At 41.1% G+C, this 25,000-nt stretch overlaps 2 protein-coding genes across 2 annotated transcripts in view; both read right to left on the bottom strand.

The window, feature by feature from the left end:
- LOC137984903 (uncharacterized) overlaps positions 1 to 8,224 on the bottom strand; it is a 26,813-nt gene extending 18,589 nt beyond the window's left edge. Inside the window, exons 1-5 of the mRNA XM_068832241.1 lie at positions 7,997 to 8,224; positions 6,339 to 6,495; positions 5,494 to 5,705; positions 3,943 to 4,129; positions 924 to 1,000 (exon numbers count right to left, since the gene is read on the bottom strand). The gene's annotated coding sequence lies outside the window, so the exon portion shown is untranslated. The remainder of the gene's footprint in view (positions 1 to 923; positions 1,001 to 3,942; positions 4,130 to 5,493; positions 5,706 to 6,338; positions 6,496 to 7,996) is intronic.
- A 5,921-nt stretch (positions 8,225 to 14,145) lies between these two features.
- Positions 14,146 to 25,000, bottom strand: part of LOC137984905 (tetratricopeptide repeat protein 28-like) — a 20,967-nt gene continuing 10,112 nt past the window's right edge. Inside the window, exons 2-4 of the mRNA XM_068832244.1 lie at positions 23,056 to 23,926; positions 21,995 to 22,060; positions 14,146 to 19,663 (exon numbers count right to left, since the gene is read on the bottom strand). Coding sequence (XP_068688345.1) covers positions 16,425 to 19,663; positions 21,995 to 22,060; positions 23,056 to 23,881 — 4,131 coding nt within the window. The 5' untranslated portion in view covers positions 23,882 to 23,926 and the 3' untranslated portion in view covers positions 14,146 to 16,424. The remainder of the gene's footprint in view (positions 19,664 to 21,994; positions 22,061 to 23,055; positions 23,927 to 25,000) is intronic.

The raw sequence follows: 25,000 nt of genomic DNA, 5'->3' as shown, positions 1-25,000 counted from the left end.
AACTCCTAAAATTTTGAAATTCCGGAAATTGATTATTCCAGAGCACTGTTAACCTCTGACGTCATAGATTTTGCACTGTTAACCACTCAGAGACTTTTGACGCGAAATACTAGTATTAATATTAAATATTGTTAGATGTCATGTGACCTCGAAGTAACCAATGAGAGCGCGCGATGTTGGGGGAAAAAACTCAGCTATATAACAATTGAAATTGTAGCTTTTCCGATTTCACAAAACAGACGAATCGTTTTCTTTTCGCGAATTACTCTATCAAAGTACTTAGTTTCATCGTTTCGTTTCGCAAACTTCAGAAAGTGCGGAATAATTAATTGTATGGAGAAGACAACGATCCAACCTTGTTCCCAGGGTTCTCTCCTAACGAGGTTGGACAACCATCTCGATTCAATTCGTAACACGAGTTAACGAGGCAAAACGGGGTCTTTCTGCAGGTACCGGAAAGCATTGTGTTTTTGGTCACTTGGGATTAGTCTTTATTTGGACTTCTGTTGTTTTCTGCCTTTTGTTTCTTTTCTTTTACTTAATTTCTGCTCCGGTACTTGCAGAAGCTTCCCAAAAACGATCAGGAAACGTTCAAGACATTTTGTAGCCCAAGACTAAAACCAAGGAAACTACCACAGGATCATTTATTTCACGCCTGAGAAACCATGGATTTCCGTGAACTGAAAGCAACCATTATGTCATACTACAGTTAAACAACAGTTACTGCATCACGTACACAAACGAAATGAATCGCTTAAACAAGAGTGAAACTCACATCTTATACAACAACAAGGTAGAGGTCAGAAAATGTTGACTGAATACAAATCTAGTTATTTGAGGTGCGATGCTACAGGTTCGTTGTTACTTTATATATCCCCGAATTCAGTTGCGTGAAAAATTAAGTCGGTACTAAGATATCTTACCAGAAAAGTGTGTCTTCGTAGATGAGATCACTTTGTGGGAGGCTGACAAGTAAACCTTTTCTCGCGGACAAATCACACTTGCAATTAAAGAAGCGAAGGAAAATGAAAATGAAAACTCGAACTCCATAATTAACATAATTAACTGAAAAGCATGCCCATTGGTCGCTTTGTTAGTGACCCATATCCCTTTGACGTGTGTTTAAGGTATAATTAGAGTAGTGTTTAGAGAATATTCTGGAACATTTCGAAAATACAGAGGAAAATTGATTTTGCAAATACACAGAAAAAAAAAACTACAGCTGTAACCTGACTAAACAAACTTCATCCCCAGTGCCTATTTCCTCCTGGCAATTTATTGGAAGTTACAGGTAATTCTAGACGTCAGAAATTCAACACTTTCTGTTGCTAAGTTACATGTTTCAAAGACACTCGTTCTTCGAATTTTTGGTGTATATAGGAGTTGCCGGTTCGGGACCATTTCCTTTTTAATATTCCCAAAACCGACCAACTCCTATACTACTTACCATTTGGTAGTTCAATTTTATTATAATCATTTTATGGAAATACTTTTATGGAAACTATATTATTTTATTATGTTTGGAAAACTATATGATTTAATAATTTTTATGGCTTCAATGTTACGATTCTCATATTACTGTAAAAGTATCACAGCTAACCACATTGCGTTTTCAAGCGGTTTAAAAGCGGTTTGCGGTTAGCAAGCGATGGAGTGTGCTTCTGTTTACGGATCCATGATGTTCATGAGTTGATTTCACACAATTGCTTAAAGTTATCTAACTATTATATAACAAATTGATTACATCGCCAAATGACATCGTTTTGCTTTATCATTCGATTAACCAAAAATCAATTCTTCTGGCTAGTCTCAAATTTTCAAAAATAAAAGTGCGTTTGAATATTTGCGTAATCAAATGGAACAGGAAAGAATCACCATAGCATGACATTCTCGGAAATAAAGAATGGGGGTTCACCATGAAAATGATCTCATAAATTCATTCTAATAAGTTAGTTTGTGAATAAAGGTTTATGAGTAAATTAAAGTTTGTGGGTAAAGTTTATGAGTAAAGTTTGTGAGTAAAGTTTGTCATCTAGATTAAAGTGTGTTTAAATATTCACATTATCACTATAGCGTGACATCAAGGGGCTTTCCCGTGAATTTTAACTAATCAGAAATGATAAATTGTCTGATGCATCACACTACATTTATTGTTACTTGTGAGCAAAATAATTTTGTAAGTAAAGTTTGTCGGTAAAGTTTGTCATCCAGATTGTTTTAGACAGGCACAGCTATACTGGGCTATACGCAGCTATACAGGCTTATACAGAGCTATATACAGCTATACAGAACTATACAGAACTATACACAGCTATACTGAGCTATAAACAACGGTACAGTGCTATAAATACCTATAGAGACCAATACAGAGCTATACAATGCTCTACAGGGCTATACACAACTATACAAGGCTATACACAGCGATAGAGAGCTATACACAGCTATACAACTATACAAATCTGTACCGGGCTATACAGAGCTATATAGAGCTATACAGGGCTATACACAGCTATACTGGGTTATACTGGGCTATACACAGCTACACAGGCCTATACAGAGCTATACACAGCTACAGCTGTACACAGAACTATACACAGCTATGCAATGCCGTACACTGCTACACAGGGCTATAAATAGCTATACAGAGCAATGCAGAGCTATACAGAACTATACAGGGCTATACACAGCAATACAGAGCCATACACAGCTATACAGGGCTTTGCAGAGCTATACAGGGCTATACAGGGCTATACACGGCAATACAGATCTATACACAGCTACGTGTATACAGGGCTATATCCAGCTATACTGGGGTATACACGGCTATACATAACTATACACAGCTACACAGATTTATACACAGCCATACAGAGCAATACAGAGCTATACAGGGCTATACAGAGCTAGACACAGCGGCACAGAGCTATAAACAGCTATAAAGGGCTATACACAGCGCTACAGGACTATACACAGCTATACAATAATATTATAATTCATATTACTTTAGGTCAAATAATCAAATCAAACACAAAGTATTTTCCATTTGTTTTTTTGTTTAGTTTTACACTTTTCTTAGAACCGTTATGCATATCGTTATTGCCGCTAATTTTCCCTTATTCTGCCAGAATTCTGCTCGAAAATGCTTTATTCTGCCAGCAGAATGCTCAGCTCAAAAATCGCTTATTCTTCTCGAAATTCTGCTGGCAGAATTTATCCAAGCCTACTGCCCAGTGGTTAGAGCGCTTACCTTGAGATTTGGAAATCCCGTGTTCAAGACCGGTTCCGACCACTCATTGAATTTGATTCTGGTAGTCAATGGTTTAAATTACCGGTATCGCCTTATAGCCAACTTGTTTGCCTCCGGCCAATAGCCCTTATCGCAGTTATCAGCGGTTTTGCCACATGAACGAGGCTAAGGGGTCATTTTGTATTGAATTGACCCATAAGCCTCTTTTGCATGTAGTTTTAAACAAAACAAAAAGTGCCTGTGGGCTCAACTCCAATAAGGACCATTGGTATTCTTTTACAGTTGTTATTGTTCTGTTCTGTCGTTTCATTGATTATTTCATTGCCCCTGAAAAGCCCCTATCAGGAATGGTCAATGAGATTTGTTATACCTCCCAACTCAAATACGTTTTCTGATTGGAGGAGAACCGTCTGAACATGTCACGTATCATGGGCCGAAAAGCCATTTGTGAACCTGCCAACCGCTTGTTCAGGAAAGCCGATCTTTAAACATGTTTTCAAGGTAACAAAAAGCAAACTGACTGTGAAAATTGACTTCTCAAATCCTCTGCGTTCTTGAGATACAGAGGGAATTATGACACCTGAAAATAACCCGTAAAGTTTCGGGACTTTCCAGAAACCGGTCCCTTTAATAAGTGAGGTCTGTTGACTTGTTGTCAATTTTATTTTGCAACTGACATCGAAAACATTACTGACCTGACAAGGTAATCCACTGGAAAATGTACTTGTCTTTCCAGCTGTTAGGCTGTTTATTCAGGAAAGCCAAAGTGTAAGGAAATCTTAAACTGTGACTGAGCAGCGTGATCGTCTTGTTGTTGTTTGCTGAGTAAGTTTCCTCGATGAGGTCCCTCAGCTTTGTGAAATGCTCTGATTGTGAAGTCCTCTATAGAAGTTTTTAAATTGATAATTAGTTTCCTGCTTTCAAACACAGCTCTTTTCCATGGGGCTTTGCTAACCGTGGTTGCTTTCCCACAACGCTTTGCTAACTGTGCCCGAAACTGCGTTCCGAAAGAAGACCTTTCGAAAGCATGCATCGACTCTAGGATAACGCACTTTAATTCTAAAGCTTATAAGGCAGACCACAAGCGGCTAAACTGCAGAATACCCGAACACTTATTTGCACACGAATGGCGTGTATTTCTTCAAAGAATAGGCCATTTTACGGATACGGTGGCCATTTTAAATCCATTGTTTCAAACAGCTATTATGGGATTCTAAGGGGGCAATTAGTATGCATTTTCCCCTTAGAATCCCGTAATAGCTATTTGAAACAATGGATTTCAAAATGGCTGCTGTATCCGTAAAATGGCCTATGCCGCTTCAAACACAGGCTCCCCAAGCTGAAAATACGTGGTGTATGCGACAGCTTGTATATATAGAGAATTGTACGGGAAAATCACCGATCGTAAAAAAATTGTGTAAATAACTATCTCATTTGAAATAAAGTTTTCCTACCTCAAATGTGTGACGAACTTGTCTCTTGTGCCGAGTTTAGAGCCACTCTGACGCCGTTTAGTGAAGTTATCCGGAAACCGTTACTAAAGAGTCCCGAATCGCAATAAAAACAACAGTTCCATAAAGCCCAATAAATTTCACTCCAAATACGTGTGTTTCGGCGGCCGAAAGACTCGTGAAGAACGAAAATTAAAATTCACCTCTTCGGCTTTCCTCAGAGGCTTTTGACCGGGCAGTCAACAACGGCCGCTCGCAAGCTGGTTTCACCCTCAACTCTGATTGGAGGGTCGTGTTGCCAGCGCGCGGTCAAATTCAAATGGACCAATCAGAGTGGAGAATGGAGTGGTCGGCCTTCCTATTCTTTTAGTAACGGCTCTCGGATAACTTTACTAAACGGCGTCAGAATGGCTCTAAACTCGGCACAAGAGACAAGTTCGTCACACATTTGAGGTAGGAAAACTTTATTTCAAATGAGATAGTTATTTACACAATTTTTTTACGATCGGTGATTTCCCCATACAATTCTCTATATACATAAGCTGTCCCATACACCACGTATTTTCAGCTTGGGGAGCCTGTGCTTCAAGAACACAGTAGTGGCCGGGTATTCTGCAGTTATTTCCAAGTCCTCAATCAAATCAAACGTAAGCAAATCATTTCCTAGGCCCCAAGTTACTAAATCCGTCTCTCCTAACCATCATTTAGTCCCTTGTTTTGGCTCACAAAGCATGAAAACTCGGGAAAACGCTTGCTCACAAACGTATTCTGCGGGACAAAAGGTTTATGGCTTACCAGGCCCGTATCTGAAGTCATATGGTGCTGCTCTGACAGTCATACCTCGCTCGTATCCCCAAGACACCATAATATCTGTCATGGCAGCAAAATAGGCCACCAGATTATCTGTATCCAGATGGTCAATTGTGTCCGTGTTACCAAATCCGGGAACTCTTGTTTCAACGCCTGGCGCGTTCTCGACGGTATTTGTTTCCTCGTTATACACAAGTCTGATTTTTGTTGAAAGAAAACCAATGTCTTAGTTGTAGTCTTCCGCAAGAAAAAATAACTAGACAGAGAAGGAGTTATATAAGTTGATATGGCCGGGCCCGTGAATTTTACCCACGTTATTTTTAGAAACGACAGTCAGCAATACATGACGTCATCAAAAACCCACCAGGCCTGGGTTGACACAAGAGGCCATCAGCAAAGAGTAAGATTTACCCAAATTGGCCTAGTCCTCATCGCCTTTAGAAAAGTGACTATTTTTAAACCAAGTTTTGCGGGAAAATAAACAATAGACCACATCTGTTCACAGATTTCTTTAAACTTGGTAAAATTTTAGTAAGATCGTTTGCCACTGTATGTACACAAAACTAAGTGTCTCACCTTATTTCGGAGTATCCATTCTGCTAACAACCATTTCAAATTATTTTGTTGACGTGTGTATACAAGTTTTAGTTTTTATGCAAGAGTTTTTTGTATTTTTTAACGGGTTTGTCGTTTTTCCGGTTTATTTATTCGGATTAAATTTGGAGTTTTGAGCTAACAATTCATGGAGAATTTTTCTTTCAAATCTTCCAATGGTGAGTTCTTGTTATCAATTCGTTTGATATAGCTACATGTACCAAACCAATTTATACCTCATGTTGTCAACCCAGCAGTTTACAGCGAGAGGCAACAAAGAGGTTTTCTTGAGCCATAAAGTAAAGTAATCCGATGTCTTTTTGGTGCAATACCAGTGTGGTACTTCCGGTTTGTTGATCTTTGCCTGTAGTTGACTTCCGCCTGTACCGGGCACTGATAAAACCAATAAAGTTATAATGAATTTAGGTCATAATTACACTTTAGAAAAAAAAGTGCAATATCCTTCAAGTCTGCGTGATAGGCGTTTGGCACGCAAATTCAGAGAGCGCGCGCGAGACGCGCGCACTGTTTGTAGTAATTATCATTCGCTCGATTTCATCTCCCTGTATGCAATCGAACACCTACTACACCGGTTGAAATGAGGCACGGTTGATTAGGTCGACCGCATCCTTAAAACAAGACATCCCGTTATGAATAGTTTCATGCCCCGCCTGCTAAGTAAGCAGAAAGCGAGCGAAATTTATTTGCATCGCGGGAGGCCACTACTCGTGCCAAAAACACGTCAGGCTCCGCTTAAAGGTAAAGGCTGCTACGACCCTAGTGGCCGATCGGGCCGGCGCTTATCTCCGGTTACTGTAGCATGAAGCGACTAGGAGTATTTCTACTCCTCCCTGGATGGGATGATAGTCCATCGCTCCGCTTAGTCTTCAAAAAACTGTTAACTTGAGAGCAGGCCCCAGTCATGGAGCTTGACTTACCGGTCACGGTCTCGTTAACGTTTTCAACCTTGTTCCCAGGGTCTCTCTTCTCTGCCTCCTTTGTAGGTGAGGAGACAAAGAAAGGGCAGAGCGTTGCGTGACTCTGCTTCTAGTCTCGTGATTGGAGCATGATGTGACAGTTCCTGACTATTGCGTAACGTTCAGTAAGCTGAGATTCCCGAACCTTTGTACTCTCGAATATTTTCTTTTCTTATGTGTAAGTTCCATTGTTGGTCAAGAAAAAGGCCCGCGCAGAGGCCTGTTTTTGGTTTTGTACGTTATCCAGTTATAGCTTCTCTGTATTCTCGACCTTGGAGTTTCAAGTAACCAGTTTGGCCATTTGCAAAAAAATTAAAAAAAAAAAAACAAAAAAACAAAACAAAACAAAATGGTTGATTTGTACCGCACGTAAGTAGGGATACATGAAATAAGAGAATCAAGAGGTCACCTGATGAGCTCCTGAAGAGAAACGAATGTTTTTTTTCCCTTCGGGAACATAAAGCTGTCCCAACAGACGAGCGACAGCAAAATCTACAGGTTAATTGTCTGAGACGTGATTAGATTACGTAACCTTTCTACAAATAAGCAAAAAATAAAATGCAAATAAAGCAAAAACGGCTTTTTAGGTTTCTCGTAATAACCATTTTGGCTAAGTAAAGAGCCTCTTGAGTTCTTTTAGTGTTTTGTCTTTGCCGCGACAAATACAAGTATTTTATACCGTTTCTCTGGTGTTCAGGTCCTGCATGGCTGCAAAATCCTCCCGGCAAATCAGCAGTAGATCAGTTTGCGCGAGAGCAGTGATTCCAGTATTGAGTCCTTGTATGCCTTTCTCATTGTTTCTAATTTAAGACGACCCTTCTTGTGAAACTAAATAATTTGATGTCGTTATTTTTGATGCGCAATAAGGAAGAGTACTTAACAATAGAACCTCAGTAAAAACAAGAATTTTACGTTACCAATTACTACTGGCGTCTTGATTTCATTTACCGGCGGAGTTGGCTTCTGTGACATCCAAAATCCATTAGCCGAAAAGACAACACAGACAAGAGTCATTAGATGTAGTTCACTTCTTATCAGCATTTTGGAGGGACGAAAGTGATAACCTTTGCCTCGTGGTCAGTTTATAAAATAACACGTTCAATGACGTACTTAATGAAAAAAGTTATCCAGTCATAGACCAGAGCCATTCCACTTCAGTTGTTAAGAACCACCAGAGAAATTGCACTACTCGACCTTAGCTCTCGCGTTACACAAGTTCTGTATGAACACTTGACCCCTGGAGAGTTTTGTCTTGCAATATTTCGGCAGGACTGTTCACGATTCAAGCAGAGTATTGCTTGTCATTCAAGTCAGTCGCATACAGGGCGGTCATTGGTATTTATTTCTGAAACTCGTTTGTCATTCATTTCACCGGTTGCAGATGATTTCATTCTGAATGTGCTTTTATTTGTAACAAAGAAAAAATGAGTGTTAAGATCATTTGTGTTACACCATCACCCGGCAGCTGTTATATATGAATCAGTTAGCTAAGCAGTAAAGAAAAGAAAGCCCGCAGTGGAAATATGTTTTTCATGTATAGTCTCTTTTTATCTACATCTCTACAGCTCACTATTTATAATTACTACCTCATAACTGTCTCGATACACTCTTCTTTTATAAGAACATTTTCAGTTTACAAGAACGCCTCTCACGCCGGAGATTAACCAAAATTTTAAGAACATACTAATGTACTAGTCAAATCAACATCTTCAACATCTTCCCCTTCCCCCCCCCCCCCTCCTTTTCGGGCATACTCCGGGCATTAGACGCCTTTTGCTACCCGGGGGGAGGGAATTTGATCATCTTAGTCTTCCCGGGGGCAAAGCATTTGATCACCGCTCCTAGGGCTGGGGAATTCGATGGGGCCATTTGATCACCTGAAATAGATCTATGATGAGGCATTTGAACAGCTTTTTGGCCCGGGGAGGGGGGATTTCAACAAAAATTTTCCAAAAATTCAAATGCCCGTGGGGTTCCCCGAGGGGGATGTTGAAGCTTCGATTTGACTGGTACATAACAACATACCCAAGCTGAGAGTGAGTTAAGAATGTCTTTAAATTATTTTGCTCATTTGTTTTTTTGTTTTTGTGAGTAGTATAAATAACGGTAAAAGAAATGTAAACTGCGGTAGTCTACACAGGAAAATGCACTCGAATACTTATCGAAGTCTTTTAACATTAACAATGTGGTGTTCTTATTGCATGCTACACCGAAGAACAACTTCGTTTAGTTATAGTCGAACTTAGAAAATGTTAATTAAGAGTGCTTTGGGGCTCAAATAGCAAAAACAACAACAACAACAACAAAGAAGAACAAGAGAGTTCAGGCTCAGCCCTAAAATAAGTCGTTCGTGTGGCTCATTGGGGCCTACAGTACTCAGCAACTCACGGGGGTGGCTTCCGTCGGTCTTGTTTACAGCACGTTTCATTTGCTATCGAAAGCAAGCTCTATTGCTATTGAAGAAATTACGTGACATCGGTTATTCATAAAGAAGGTGGGTGTACATGTGTTCAAGGTTAGAAGCTGTAATTCTCGTGATCTTTTGAATTCATAATAGAGAATACTCAATCCACTTTGTTCTAAAAAGGTATTACCAGGAGCCCATGAGTAGGAGCATCCCTATGCATTATATCCTTGAGTCAACCTTTGCGCGTATCTTTCTATTTTTAGAACTAATCCTTCAGCAGGAAACTCACATTTACAACAATTTACATCAATTTGCACAATTTGCATACATTGCTTTTGCTATTTTTGTCCTTGTTCCACAATAACTATATTCTGACTGGCCATTCTAAACAGTGTGTGCAGAGACGAAGAACTCGTGGCGTTCTTAAAATAGAAAGATACGAGGAAAGGTTGACTCATAGGGCTTGTATGGAAGAGGCAAGCTCCTACTCATGGGCTCCTGGTGTTACCCCATCAAAAAGAACATTGTCCCCAATATTAATTTTTAAGCCTCGAGGGAACAGCCAGTAGTGACGTCTCTAATTCGATGTTGCTCTTTACAAGAAGAGATAACAGATCAGTATCCTATGTCCCAGTGAGTTGCGTATAGCATCATACACCTTATTCTTTTGTTTCCTTGCAAATTGGCCCTTTTGACCTCGCTTTCAAGCGTAAAATTCAAAAGAATATTTACCCTTGAACGAGACTAAAAGGGTCAATTTGTAATCAAACAAAAGAATACTAAAATGGTGGTTTTACCTCGGTGTAAAAACCTGCGAAACTTTTTCTTTGTTTGTTTGCTCCTTTTAGGGTTAGGTTATTCTTTGATGTTTTTTTTTTGCTCTTTTGTTTTCTTTGTGTTACGTCATCCGTAAGTTTCACAGGTTTTTACACCGAGGATGAGCAAAAATGGTGGCCATTTTGGAATAAGGTGTATAAAGCATTTACAGTGCAATCCCGCCTTACGACCAACCTGTTAATGCGACCACCCCTTTATTACGACCACATTTTTTATGGCCCGAACAAAAGCCCACACATTCTCTTATCTGAAAACCCCGTTAATCCGACCACCCCGTCATTACGACCACGGACCACCTTTTGGAGTCCTCAGTCCTTATTTTCTTTACAAAATTACCCCGTTAATACGACTGGTTAAACTGACTGCAGTTTCAATGGAAAAAAACTGTAGAGGGCAATTCATTTGATCCACCAGTTATTCTCGAACTTCCAGACAACTGGTAGGATACGTTCTTTTGAGGAGTAGCACATGAAGGAGGAGAGGAAACAAATGATACTGTAGCATGCGGAAATACTCCCGGTTGGGTTTAGGGCGAGTTAGCCGAGTGTAGTCTAGGGCGAGTGGGACGAGCCAAGAGCGGTCTGGTGATGAGTCCCACTCGCTTCGCTCGCGGATTCACGTTTCACTCGCTGAATTTTTTCCGCCCTCGCTGGGAGCCTGTTCGCTGGCTAATGATACTGGTGAAAGAGGAGTTAGTGAGAATGAAATCAATGTTCACCTCCGGCATATGTAATGCCCAAAATAACTTCATATACGGAAGCGTCATCTAACTTGCAAGATGTTTAGAATTTTCGACAGACAGAGGGCAATGTAAAAACCGCTGACATCTCGCATCTCGCTTGTGTACAAAGTGATTGGCGTAAAGGCCCACGTTCACCCTACAGGCATTGCGTGCTCTGGAAAAATAATCCAGCCAAAGCTGAAATTCATCCAGTTAGATAGGAACTGAACAACGTCATTGTTTTTCGCATTACATGCACTCGGTTTTGTTCAGTTGCAATGAACTGCGTTTGTAAGGTTGAAAAAATAACTGAAAAGGTTGATTTATAACGAAATTAAAGGTAATCAAGTGTAGTACATGTTTAAAGCGTGTTGTATCATAATGTGACCCTGCCTCATTACACGACCATCCCGTGTTTATACGACCAATTTTCCATGGCCCAAAGGTGATCATATTTTCGGGGTTCCACTTTATTAATTGTTTGCATATAATGGACTGCGACTTCTGCCTATATAATTGTCCCTCATAATGTCAATCTTCGTACCAATAATTCGGTTCCTTAAAAGATTAAAAAGCCCAGCTATTCCCTATATTAGGCATGGCGGAATACGGATTCTATTTTTTTTGATATGGAACTATGAACTTTTATTTGGATTTTCTAGTTGTTACAGTTAACTTGATATAAACGGCCCTCTCCAGTAAACACCTCATATCTATTCAACGCCCCCCTTACAACACAAATAAACGCCCCGGGCTTTTGTTAGGTCATTTACAGTATCCTCTTAGCGAGGAAAATTCCCATTGAGTGGAAGGAAGCTAAGATCAAGAAGGGAGATAAAAGTTATGTTAAGTCTGCTCCCTTTCTATGCAAACTATTTACCCGCGAGGAAAATAGCGATGAAATGACATACGAAATGAACCGCATGGGCTATCCCAGAATTGCGCAGGGAACTGGGGCAAGTTTCACATTTGAACCAATCGATAAATTGACACCATCACATGAAAGAACTTTGAGAACCCATCCCATAATGCAACACGTCTTGGGGGTCACTTTGCATAAAACAATACAAGTTATTTACTCTTTGGACTGTATCATGCTTCAATGAACTAGATATCCATTGCTTTAATGCAAAGAACCCTCCAAAATGAACTCTATAAGACCTTGCTGTCATCAATAATCTGAATAATGCAACCCCCTTCGTTCCCAAAATATGAAAGCTTTTTAGAGCTACCGTTTCCACGAGCTTCGTGTTTTTAACACTGAGTACCTTGTCAGACTGGACATCGTCAAACGTGAACACCATGAACTCCGGAGAAAAGGTTAAGGCCGCCGGCGCTTCTTGAATCCATTTGCTCGTTGATATTTGACGAGTTAACAAAGGAGTAAAACCCAACGCTAGGATTAAGAATTTAATTCCATTTTTTCGATCGCAATGCTCGTGACTTAAGGAGGGTAAAAAGTGTTAAATATGACCAAGGACTGCTGCTGTTTGTTGGGGCCTGGGATTGTGTGTTGGGGTTTCCTACGCCTGGTTGCGTTCCAAGACTGTGATTATTTTTCCAACTTTCATTTCACTGAAGAATTTTATCATGCAAAAAAAAAAAAAAAAACGCTTGGACAGCGGCCTAGAATGAGAGATTCGGCTGATTTTCAAAAGAGTGCATAGTGCAGATTTTTTAAGATTTCGCAAGGGGGACACTAGCTATAAGAAAATTTACAAATGAACGATTTCGAAGGCAAACTTTTAGAAGCTAGAAAAGCAGAAAATACAAGTCGCAGGATCTCCTAACTGGTATGCATTGAATTTCCACAGAGTGCAGAATTTTTTTAAAAACCGCTTCATGTGGGAGACGGCCTACCGTTTACAACTAGTACGTAGTAATCAAAGATTATGAGAGTGCGTTCGACGCCGTCACTTTAATATATAATTTCACTAGCTGACTTTCAGCCTCTGTCTATTGCTAGAATACACGTTTTTCATCGGTCTATATCATATTGTCAAAGTCCATGCAAGGTTAGCATGTCCCCTACCCTGGGTGCCAGAGACTTTTCTAGCGCGGTTTCCGGTTTTCAGTCAAGTCTTTATAGTGACCCGCGCGAAAAGCCTCTGGACCAGAGCGCTATTCCTTTGATAGCGTCGAACCAATCGTTAGCTCAGTTAGATCAGTTGGTCCAGATTTTGGACAGGACGGCTGATTGGCTCCGAACGACCACCTGAGGGACAGACGCTACAATTGGTCGACAAGAATAGACCAGCACGTGAAAGAATATTGTTGACATCACGTAAGCGTACTGCCAGAAGTGTTGTGATGGCGGTTTGTGAAAGTTTGGGGAAGGCACTGAAGGAAAGTATAAGCAATGTACTAGAAAATTTTGACGGTGTAGAGAAGTTAAGTGATGTGCAAACAAGTGGGGTATTTAATTTTATTCAACGCAAGGACGTTCTTGCTGTCTTGCCAACCGGTTCCGGTAAATCGTTGTTGTTTCAGCTTATTCCGGGTCCTTGTTTACGTCTTAACCAAATGGGATACTGCGACTATCCGAAAAGTGCAATAGACCTTTTCGGCTTGTACATTTTGTTTTCCCAATACAGATCATGTGATAATACTCAGGAGACTTGGTCCTTTGTTTTGTTCATTAAAAAGAGTGCATGCAGGCATATTCATGCTTGCATGCCCTCATTTTAATGAACAAAACAAAAGACCAAACCTCCTGAGTATTATCACATGATCTGTATTGGGAAAACAAAATGTACAAGCCGAAAAGGTCTATTGTGATTGTTGTTTGCCCGTTGAATGCCCTAATCGAATTTCTGACATTTCTTCACGTGCCGGTCCACGTGAGACGTCCATGTGATTGGCATAAAGGTAATCCGATAAAAAAGCTCAAAGGTCAACGGGGACGGTAAAAAGCACCGCTCCGTGCCAGAGGTTTTTCTCGCGGCTTCGCCGCTCGTGGCTTCGGCCTACGGCCGAACCTGTGTCGGCCTTTGGCCGACACCGAAAATTCCCGCCGCAAGCGAGAAAAACCTCTGGTGCCCAGGGTACATGTCCCCCTGTACAAACTACGATTTGTTGACACGTTGCGTGACAGCGCCAGTTCCGTAGACTCGGAAGTTTAATAGATCTAAAATATTTACATTTATAGCCTTCAAATTTCGTATTAACCGGTAATGTTTCAGATGTTTAAGCGTAAAAGCTAATTTGTGAACGAAAGCACAAATATCAGCAAACATTTTCAATTGCATGCTCGTTTATCGTAAACAAACTCCGTGCAACTGATTGGAGTATTCACCCCCTGATGAATAAAGTATTTTCATAATTTGCCTTGGTTCAGGCTCACTTTTATGGATCTTGCCTTCAGATTACTTTTCCACCAATTCCAAACAATATTTGACCGGATAAAGATTAAGCTACATGGATCTGTCGGCCTGGAACTAATCAACAAATGCAATCAAAATACGGTTAACATCCCAAAGCCAAGGCGATTCAAAGTCCTGTTCGTTAACAAATAAACTAAACAACCGACAATTCCCTCAGATTTCGATAAATGCTACCGTCGAAGCGTTTAAGGACGGTGCCTACTACTACAAATATTGTTGATTAATTATCTTCGAAAAATGCGTGGTTACCCCCACTTTTCTTTGTGGATTTCAGTAACACTTGTTAAGATCCGATTTTCCCGCATGGTCAGTAAGCCGCTCAAAAATACACTTGAATTAGTAGGCACCGTCCTTAAATTCACCAAAATCCATCGATGAGAGCACAAAATAGCGGAGCTACGGCGACTGAGGCTCCGCCCCGAGGTACGACCCCTTAATTACACTTTTATAAACCATTTTTGGTAGAAAAGATACCCCTTTCGTAGATCTTCCATTGACAAATGGTACCCCTTTCGTATACCTTCCATTGGAATATAATGAAAGGCCCTTTTAAATACCTAAAGCCTTTCATATACTTCGACTCGTGAAATCCCTACCTTTTCATATACCCGAAGCATGAAAAACATGTTCGCCGCATGTCTGATCATATGCCTTAGTACCAGTTTTTCGACCGAGATATAAGTCGAAAGTCATGCCACGAAACAACGCTTTAGAATGCGGCACGAGTTCTGGCCAGGCCTTCGGATCGTCTAACTTACCACATTGTAATATATGCAAAATGAATTAGAATGCATAATCGACTATTAATAATAATAAATAGTTCTTGTATGGCGCATTCCCACAGATCAATGCGCCTTACAACCATTTTATTGCTAAATAAATACCCTATCTAATCAATGATAAAAAAGGACTCTCTAAAAAGATACGTTTTAAGTTCAGTTTTAAAACAATTAACTGTCTTCGCTTTTTTAATGTCCTTAGGCAAAGAGTTCCATAATTTTGGTGCTGGGAAGGAAAAGCTCTGCCACCATAAAAGTCAGTTCTAATCTTTTTAAGATAAAGTAGTAAGTGTGACCAGAGGCACCCAACGAGAATGTAGTTCAAAACCACTTAGACATAGCATCGTTAAACGTATTTTAGTATTTAAACGGTAGATAGAGGCATATTTTTATCCCCTAGTGATCCGAAAATTGTAGGGCAACCTCGTTCCCAGGGCTTTTCTCCCACCTTCCCCTCGGCGGAGAAAAGCCCTGGGAACGAGGTTGATTGTAGGGATCAAAACTCACCTTTTCGAACATTTCAGCCAGAAAAAAGGCTCCCGAAAATTCTAGGTGACCTTTTTAGGGTAAAAAATCCGTTAAAGATGGTCAAAATGTTCCGAAAATTCTAGATCTCAAATCGTCTTCCGAACAGATACTTTCCGAAAATGGACATTGGGTGCCCCTGTGTGACGATGATCTTAAAATTCAAAACGGATGTTACTCGTCAATTAAAGGCATCAAATAGTTTGCTGCCTGACTGTTCATGCAGGGTCTTATAAGTTATGAGGATCTTGAATTGAATTCTCCTCTCAACTGAGAGCCAATGTAAAGTCTTGAACAACAGCGTTACATGATCTGACCGTTTCACTATTGGTGTTCCTAATCGTTTTCTCTGAATATCAAAGCTTGCTACAGTCATTGGAGGTCAACCGGAGGTGAATTTATCCAGCACAACCCGCGAGATCTCTACTCATCATCAATGCATTCCTAAATCCGATGAGGAATCTTCTCCAAAGTAAAAAAAAAAGCCAAATAGGTACTTTCTTCCCTTGGTTATGTGATTTATCTCCTTTCTTATGGCCTCTTACTCTCACAAGTCACGTCTTTCAACAGCAAAGAAATTCCAGCCATTCATGACAAACATAGGTTACTGTTAACCAGAATAAAAACAAACTATCAGCTGTGCTTGCATGATCTTCTCCGAGCAGCTTTATCCGCACATCTACTGAATGCCCGTTAAGCAGACTGCATGGCAGAGGTAAAATCACGTAACGAATGTTGTGTCACCCCGAGTGAATGGTAACTCTCAGCTGTGATAGCATGTTCTTCTCCGAACAATTTTATTCGCACATCTAATGCGCGCTGCTTTGACTGCAGAGCAGAGGAGAAATCGCCTAACGAATGCTGTGTCACCCCGAGTGAATGGTAACTCTCAGCTGTGCTTGCATGATCTTCTCCGAGCAATTTTATTCGCACATCTAATGCGCGCTGCTTTGACTGCAGAGCAGAGGTAAAATCACCTAACGAATGTTGTGTCACCCCGAGTGAATAATAACTCTCAGCTGTGCTTGCATGATCTTCTCCGAACAATTTTATTCGCACATCTAATGCGCGCTGCTTTGACTGCAGAGCAGAGGAGAAATCGCCTAACGAATGCTGTGTCACCCCGAGTGAATGGTAACTCTCAGCTATGCTTGAATGATCTTCTCCGAACAACTTTATTCCCACATCTAATGCCCGTTGAGCAGACTGCATAGCAGTGGTATAATCGCCTAACGAATGCTGTGTCACCCCGAGTGAATGATAACTCTTGGCTGTGCTTGCATGATTTTCTCCGAACAATTTTATTCGCACATCTAATTCCCGCTGCTTTGACTGCATAGCAGAGTTAAAATCACCTAACGAATGCTGTGTCACCCCGAGTTCATGGTAACTATCAGCTGTGCTTGAATGATCTTCTCCGAACAATTTTATCCGCACATCTAATGCCCGTTGATCAGACTGCAGAGCAGAGGTAAAATCACCTATCGAATGCTGTGTCACCCCGAGTGAATGGTAACTCCCAGCTGTGCTTGCATGATCTTCTCCGAACAATTTTATTCGCACATCTAATGCCCGCTGCTTTGACTTAAGAGCAGAGGTAAAATCGCCTAACGAATGCTGTGTCACCCCGAGTGAATGGAAACTCCCAGCTGTGCTTGCGTGATCTTCTCCGAGCAATTTTATTCGCACATCTAATGCCCGCTGCTTTGACTGCAGAGCAGAGGTAAAATCACCTAACGCATGCTGTGTCTCCCCAAGTGAATGGTAACTCTCAGCTGTGATAGCGTGATCTTCTCCGAGAAATTTTATTCGCACATCTAATGCCCGTTGAGCAGACTGCATAGCAAAGGTAACATCACCTAACGAATACTGTGTCGCCCCAAGTGAATGGTAACTCTCAGCTGTGCTTGCATGATCTTCTCCGAACAGTATTATCCGCACATCTAATGCCCGCTGCTTTGACTGCAGAGCAGAGGTAAAATCACCTAACGAATGCTGTGTTATCCCGAGTAAATGGTAACTCTTAGCTGTGCTTGAATGATCTTCTCCGAACAATTTTATTCGCACATCTAATGCCCGTCGGGCAGACTGCAGAGCAGAGGTAAAATCATCTAACGAATGCTGTGTCACCCCAAGTGAATGGTAACTCTCAGCTGTGCTTGCATGATCTTCTCCGAACAATTTTATTCGCACATCTAATGCCCGTCGGGCAGACTGCAGAGCAGAGGTAAAATCACCTAACGAATGCTGTGTCGCCCCAAGGGAATGGTAACTTTCAGCTGTGCTTGCATGATCTTCTCCGAACAATTTTATTCGCACATCTAATGCCCGTCGGACAGACTGCAGAGCAGAGGTAAAATCACCTAACGAATGCTGTGTCGCCCCAAGTGAATGGTAACTCTCAGCTGTGCTTGCATGATCTTCTCCGAACAATTTTATTCGCACATCTAATGCCCGTCGGACAGACTGCAGAGCAGAGGTAAAATCACCTAACGAATGCTGTGTCGCCCCAAGTGAATGGTAACTCTCAGCTGTGCTTGCATGATCTTCTCCGAACAATTTTATTCGCACATCTAATGCCCGTTGATCAGACTTAAGAGCAGAGGTAAAATCACCTAACGAATGGTGTGTCACCCCGAGTGAATGGTAACTCTCAGCTGTGCTTGCGTGATCTTCTCCGCACAATTTTATTCGCACATCTAATGCCCGTTGATCAGACTGCAGAGCAGAGGTAAAATCACCTAACGAATGCTGTGTCACCCCGAGTGAATGGTAACTCTTAGCTGTGATAGCATGATCTTCTCCGAGCAATTTTATTCCCACATCTAATGCCCGCTGCTTTGACTGCAGAGCAGAGGTAAAATCACCCAACGAATGCTGTGTCACCCCGAGTGAATGGTAACTATCAGCTGTGTTTGCATGATCTTCTCCGAACAATTTTAGTCGCACATCTAATGCCCGTTGAGCAGACTGGAGAGCAGAGGTAAAATCACCTAACGAATGCTGTGTCACCCCAAGTGAATGGTAACTCTCAGCTGTGCTTGCATGATCTTCTCCGAACAATTTTATTCGCACATCTAATGCCCGTCGGACAGACTGCAGAGCAGAGGTAAAATCACCTAACGAATGCTGTGTCGCCCCAAGTGAATGGTAACTCTCAGCTGTGCTTGCATGATCTTCTCCGAACAATTTTATTCGCACATCTAATGCCCGTTGATCAGACTGCAGAGCAGAGGTAAAATCACCTAACGAATGCTGTGTCACCCCGAGTGAATGGTAACTCTTAGCTGTGATAGCATGATCTTCTCCGATCAATTTTATTCGCACATCTAATGCCCGCTGCTTTGACTGCAGAGCAGAGGTAAAATCACCCAACGAATGCTGTGTCACCCCGAGTGAATGGTAACTCTCAGCTGTGCTTGCATGATCTTCTCCGAACAATCTTAGGCGCACATCTAATGCCCGTTGAGCAGACTGGAGAGCAGAGGTAAAATCACCTAACGAATGCTGTGTTCCCCCAAGTGAATGGTAACTCTCAGCTGTGCTTGCATGATCTTCTGCGAACAATTTTAGTCGCACATCTAATGCACTTTGAGCAGACTGCATAGCAGAGGTAAAATCACCTAGCGAATGCTGTGTCCCTCCAAGTGAATGGTAACTCTCAGCTGTGCTTGCATGATCTTCTCCGAGCAATTTTATTCGCACATCTAATGCCCGCTGCTTTGACTGCAGAGCAGAGGTAAAATCACCCAACGAATGCTGTGTCACCCCGAGTGAATGGTAACTATCAGCTGTGCTTGCATGATCTTCTCCGAACAATTTTATTCGCACATCTAATGCCCGTTGATCAGACTGCAAAGCAGAGGTAAAATCACCCAACGAATGCTGTGTCACCCCGAGTGAATGGTAACTATCAGCTGTGCTTGCATGATCTTCTCCGAGCAATTTTATTCGCACATCTAATGCCCGCTGCTTTGACTGCAGAGCAGAGGTAAAATCACCCAACGAATGCTGTGTCACCCCGAGTGAATGGTAGCTATGGGCTAAGAATGCATTTGCTTTTTGTTTATTTGTTCTCAATAGGATATCAAGAGCGCACGTCTTAAAATAAAGAGCCTTTGAGTAGTTCTTCTTGTGGTCGTGCAATTTACCGAAGTCTTGGTAGATCTTTGCAAGAGGGTGATTGCATTCTTGAGAACGACGGGTCACGGTTGAATCAACGTTCTCCTCTGGGCCTGAAGAGCTATGTTTGAATTGCTCGAGTGTTGCGTGGTGACGTGCGACTGATTCTTCGAAACCTGATTCAACAATTCCCTCTTCTGTGAATATTGACTCCAGAAGTACCATAACATTACCGCAAAAATGAAACAAATAAAAAGGGGTTTTGGAATTTATCTGGAGATCTTTTAATATTCGAAGAGCAGGGTTGATTACAAATTGCTGGGTGTCAGTGTCAAAGAAGGTCTTTGCTGCTTTCCTGATGAGACATATAACTAGGAATTGCAATGGCCAATAATTACCCGAGTCAAAAGTATTTGTTTGAAGCTCTTTGCTATTTTTTGGTTTTTTTCCTTTGTGTCCCAGGGGTGGAATGACAATCAGTTGCTCATCTGCAGCTGAATTGCATTCCTTGTGTGCTTTGTCATAGTAGTAAGTCGAGGTAGATGGGTCGTTTAAGAACTGATAATAGACGGCCATGACTTGGTTAACAACGAGCCTTAAAATTTTCTGCTCTCCACTTTCAAACATTAAAGAAAGAGCCTTTTGCAGGCAATGTATCCCGCTCTCAGCGTCGCCGTTAACAAGCTGACAGATGCCAAAGTAACACAAATATTTACCCCTTTCATCATCAGAAACTGAACATGATTTTGACTGGATTTCATATGCCTTCTTGAGAAGTTGCATTGAACTTCCTTGTGCTCCCCAGGTAATCTCACCAAATGCTTTAGAAGCTAGTAAACGCCTCTGGTAATGTGTATTTCCTAGAGCATTGGCTACCTTTAAGGCCGAATCGTAGACAGTGTAAAAATTGTGAGATTCAATAGAACACCAAAACAACGTGTCCAGAAACATTTCTGCTGTTATCAAAACTTTAAAAACATTCTCGGCTATCCTGGGATCTGTGCAACCGTCTACAAGACTTTCCACAAAAATCTGTTTTTCCTCATAGAATGCAATGAATGCGTCCATGGAATGACCATTTAGAAACTCATCATTCAATTTGTCGAAACGAGAAATGTAATGCTCATGGAAACGGCACTTTGCATTTGCTACTACTTCTTCCATTCGCTGATCTCCTGTTTCTTTAGCAAATGACTGAAGAAGCTTATGCATTATGAATGTCCCAGGCTGGGAGTTTGAATCGAGAAAGGATTTTCTTTGGAGTAACTTCAACATTGTGATGGCCTTGCACTTTCTAACATTCAATACAGCTGCTGCGAGAGTCGTGGTGAAACATCCCGGAAGAACAGACAAAGACACAAATGCTTCTTTTTGTTCGGGAGAAAGTCTGTGGAAGGACTTTTCATATAAGAACTGCAATCTTTGATTAGCTGGATAATCTGTATTGTCTAAGATGTCGACGATACTTTCTGTTGTGGACTCAGTGAACTCAATCAAACACTGGCTTGGTTGAACATCATCTTCAGAAACTAGAGAGCACATTAACCTCATCGCAAGAGGCACACAACCGCATATTTGGGCAATTTGTGCGCAGTCATCGGGAGTTGCATTTGGCACCAATTCATGAACTAACGTACGAGATGAGGTGTCATCCAGTGACCTTATTCTTATTGATTTGTGCCCTTGGAAATTCAAGTTGATAAATTCAAACGATTCTCGTGTCGTCACCACCAGAGTTATCTTCTTATTTCGCGTAAGAATTTCTTCAAACAGTTGCAGGACGTCTTCTTTTACATTTGGAAAGCCACTCTCTAGCAGATCATCTACATTATCAAGAATAAATACGCAGGAATCTGAAATGCCGCCGAGGGTTTCAATTAGCTCATCTTCAAAGGACAGAGGCTGAGATTCTGATCTCTGACTCGGGATGGGTTGCCTTACGAGGCTGAAAAGCTTTGATGTCAGATGTGCCTTTGTCTGAAGTCCTCGCAATGAAAGGAAACAAACAGGAAAGCGTCGAGACTGCAGTTGGTACCCCACCGCTATAGCAACCGATGTCTTTCCGAATCCGGGTGAGCCCCAGATCGTCACGATTCGGGTATGTTCGGAACTCACTAGATCCACGATCTCTTGGGATTCACTCTGTCGGCCAGTGAAGTTTGGAATCATTGAAGGAAGAACAGATCCTGGGACTGTTGACTTGATGTCTTTGTAATGCAAAAGCAAAACACAAAGTAGACGTTGCTTACTTTTTTTAAATATCCTTTTTCTCGTTGAGAGAGAAGATATCAAGAAGTAAAAACAAATATCATCTTCAACTTTGTGCACATAACCGAAAATGTTATACAGCAGGCATATTTCCCGTTTTTCAATGCATTGTAGAAGTAGAAAACTTCAGTTGCCGTCATTTAAATGAAGACAGATCTTGTGCAATATTGGCCACCTTCCTAAGATGACGTCACTGCAGAAACTCCTCGTCACAACATAAATTATCTAGTTATAATAAACATAGTAAGTAGACTAACTATGTAATAAAGAAAGCAAATTTGTTTGTGACGTCATCTCAGAAATTGATCTTTGGCTTTGATTAGCTTAGCTGAAGAGCAAATTTAATAACTACTGTACCGCTCGAAACAAAGAACTATTTAATTACAACGCTTATAAGAAGAAAGTTGTCTTGAAATGAAGCAAAGGATTTAAAACTCCCGACTTGAGAAACTGTATGTTGGCTTCACTTTTCGACCCCATCAATTTCTAAACACGCAGTTTTATAAATGTCACAGTTGTTACAATTTCAAAAACTTAAGCCTGCCTTTTGTAGTGGAAAACAATGCCAACAAAAGCCTCACCGCGTTCTCTCTCAACTGCAGAGTAAATCAACCGAAAAAACCTAGCTGAAACCTTGGCTTTCGTTTTCCGTAAACGAGGTTTTATCTCGGTCAAACTGGAGATCGAATCCGCATTTTGACCTCGGAAGAACCGCCGCAAATGCACAAATAGTTTCGAGCGGTACTGTAACAGTTTCGTTTATTTTTATGTGACTTGTGTTGATTGTTTTTCTTTTAACCACGCGAGATACACGGAAGATCTGTCTCTCTTTTTGTCATATTTAACAGAAAAACAGTGTGTTATTTGTCATGCCTATTGCTATCTGCTGCTGTTTTTAAAAAGAATCTTGAAAACAGTTGTCCTAGTGTTTTACCTGTTTTTTCTGCTTCTTTACATCGTTCCTCTTCCTTCTTTTTTAGCTCATGGATCTCCTTCCCTAACGCACTTATATCTTCCTGTTGCATCCTCAAGCCCTCCGCGACCTCTTTGTTAGCAGCGAGGCTCTCCTTTTTTATGGATGCTAAGGACTCCTCAATCTTTTTCATGTCTGCATTTCTGCTCTCTAAACATTTGATGTATGCTTGCTTCTCTTCCCTTACCTGTTGTTCCAACTTACGGACTTCTGTTGTCGGAAAGTCAGATGCAGTCAAATTTCCAATAACATCAATCGATGCAGTTGGAATTCCTAGAGCTTTGAACGCTTCTTTAGCGTACTGAATGTTCTGGTCAAATGTTGCTTTGTCCATCTCCAAGCGAGAAGAATGACAAACTGCATTCCTCAAACGCCGAAGCTGATCAATAGCCAGTGCAAAGGTCTCGGCATTATCCCCTACTGGGCTCAACACAGATCCATGGAAACTTCCATAAGGAACAGCTCGGGGCTTCACATACAAATCATTCAGTGTTTTGGAATGAATACTGAAGGACTTTGCAAAGATGGTAGCCTGGAAAAATGCGGTGCAATCCCATTCATTGTACGACTGGTGTGTAGGAACTTTAGTTGTCCCTCCCTCTGTAGAGACAAAGAGATTTCTCACAGCAGTGGAGTCATCCCAAAGCTGGTAGCCAGGGCGACGCCCAATGGTGGTGTCCCACATCGCCTTAAAAGTCTGACGTAAAGCCTTGGGGAATTCATTTAAAACCAGAGACAAACACTTGAAATGATTTAACTCCTCATCACGATAAGGGTGCAAGGACATCACGAATCAGTGATAATAAAGCAATGCCACAATAGCGAAAAGGACCTAAAACAAAAATAAATGAATAAATATAATAAGCGGATTTCATTTCATTCACCTCTGTCGGGAAAAGAAAGCATGGTTTGCTCATTCTGAAAAGATTGCCTTAAACATGTTCTCAAGAAGAGAACAAGGAAATAATTTTCAAAGCTTTGATGACTGAAACGGGTTTTTATAGATACAGAGGGAAAGAGTTAGATTACTCACTCTGTGACGACGACTTTTTCCTGGCTTACAAAACAAGTTTAAAAGTTGCACAGAAGCCTATCCTATACATAAAGATTGATTTTAAGTTGAAGCGGTGCAGAGTCCTTCTTTCGCAGAAACTGCTCCGAAAACGTTACTATGCGTAAACAATTAAAAGCCCTATCCGATATGATTTTCCTTTTGGCGAAAGAAATATCCGGTATAGTGTAGACATACCCAAAATGATCTCATTTTAGTAACCAACAGGTCATTCCTTAATTAAGATATTTTGACCGCTACTTTGGTTTGGAGAAATTTGAATGAAACTTAACAAAGTTTCAATGCAGGCAAAGACCCAATAATTTGACAGTCCAGCCAATCCTTTTTCATTCATCAAAATAAGTTAGGGAGAAATCAGTGAACCAGTCAAGTGTTTCAGAGGTTAAAAGCTATTGCCTATGAGTTTGCCGACTGGACAGAGAACCCAAGAAAATGCGAGCACCGCGCGTGTATTGCATACCCTCGGGGGATTAGTCCCTCGCTCTCGCGTTGCCCACGTCAGATCGCGACAGGTCATGTGCAATTATAATATGAGGACTCCAGTTATTAATCATCGGTATACGAGAGGAAATTATTAGTTTCGACATGTTGGAAGAGACTTCAGTCGGGATGCAAATTTCTGTAATTTCAACTTAAAGAACTTGTTACGAAATGTTGCCGTGCGGAGTGTTTCGAGTGTTTTACGAATATTCTGCAGCTTGAAAAACAAACAAGGAAGATCTTTAGCATCACGAAATATTGAAGAAAGCTTTTTGGAAAGATAAATTTATCTCCATTAAGGTGAAATCGCTCTTAAACGGCAGTAAATTCATCAACAAGGGTGCAAAATTCCAG

This window comes from Montipora foliosa, chromosome 14 (assembly GCF_036669935.1).
Source record: "Montipora foliosa isolate CH-2021 chromosome 14, ASM3666993v2, whole genome shotgun sequence".
NCBI classification, from domain to species: domain Eukaryota; kingdom Metazoa; phylum Cnidaria; class Anthozoa; order Scleractinia; family Acroporidae; genus Montipora; species Montipora foliosa.
This window is presented reverse-complemented; position numbering and strand designations above follow the sequence as displayed.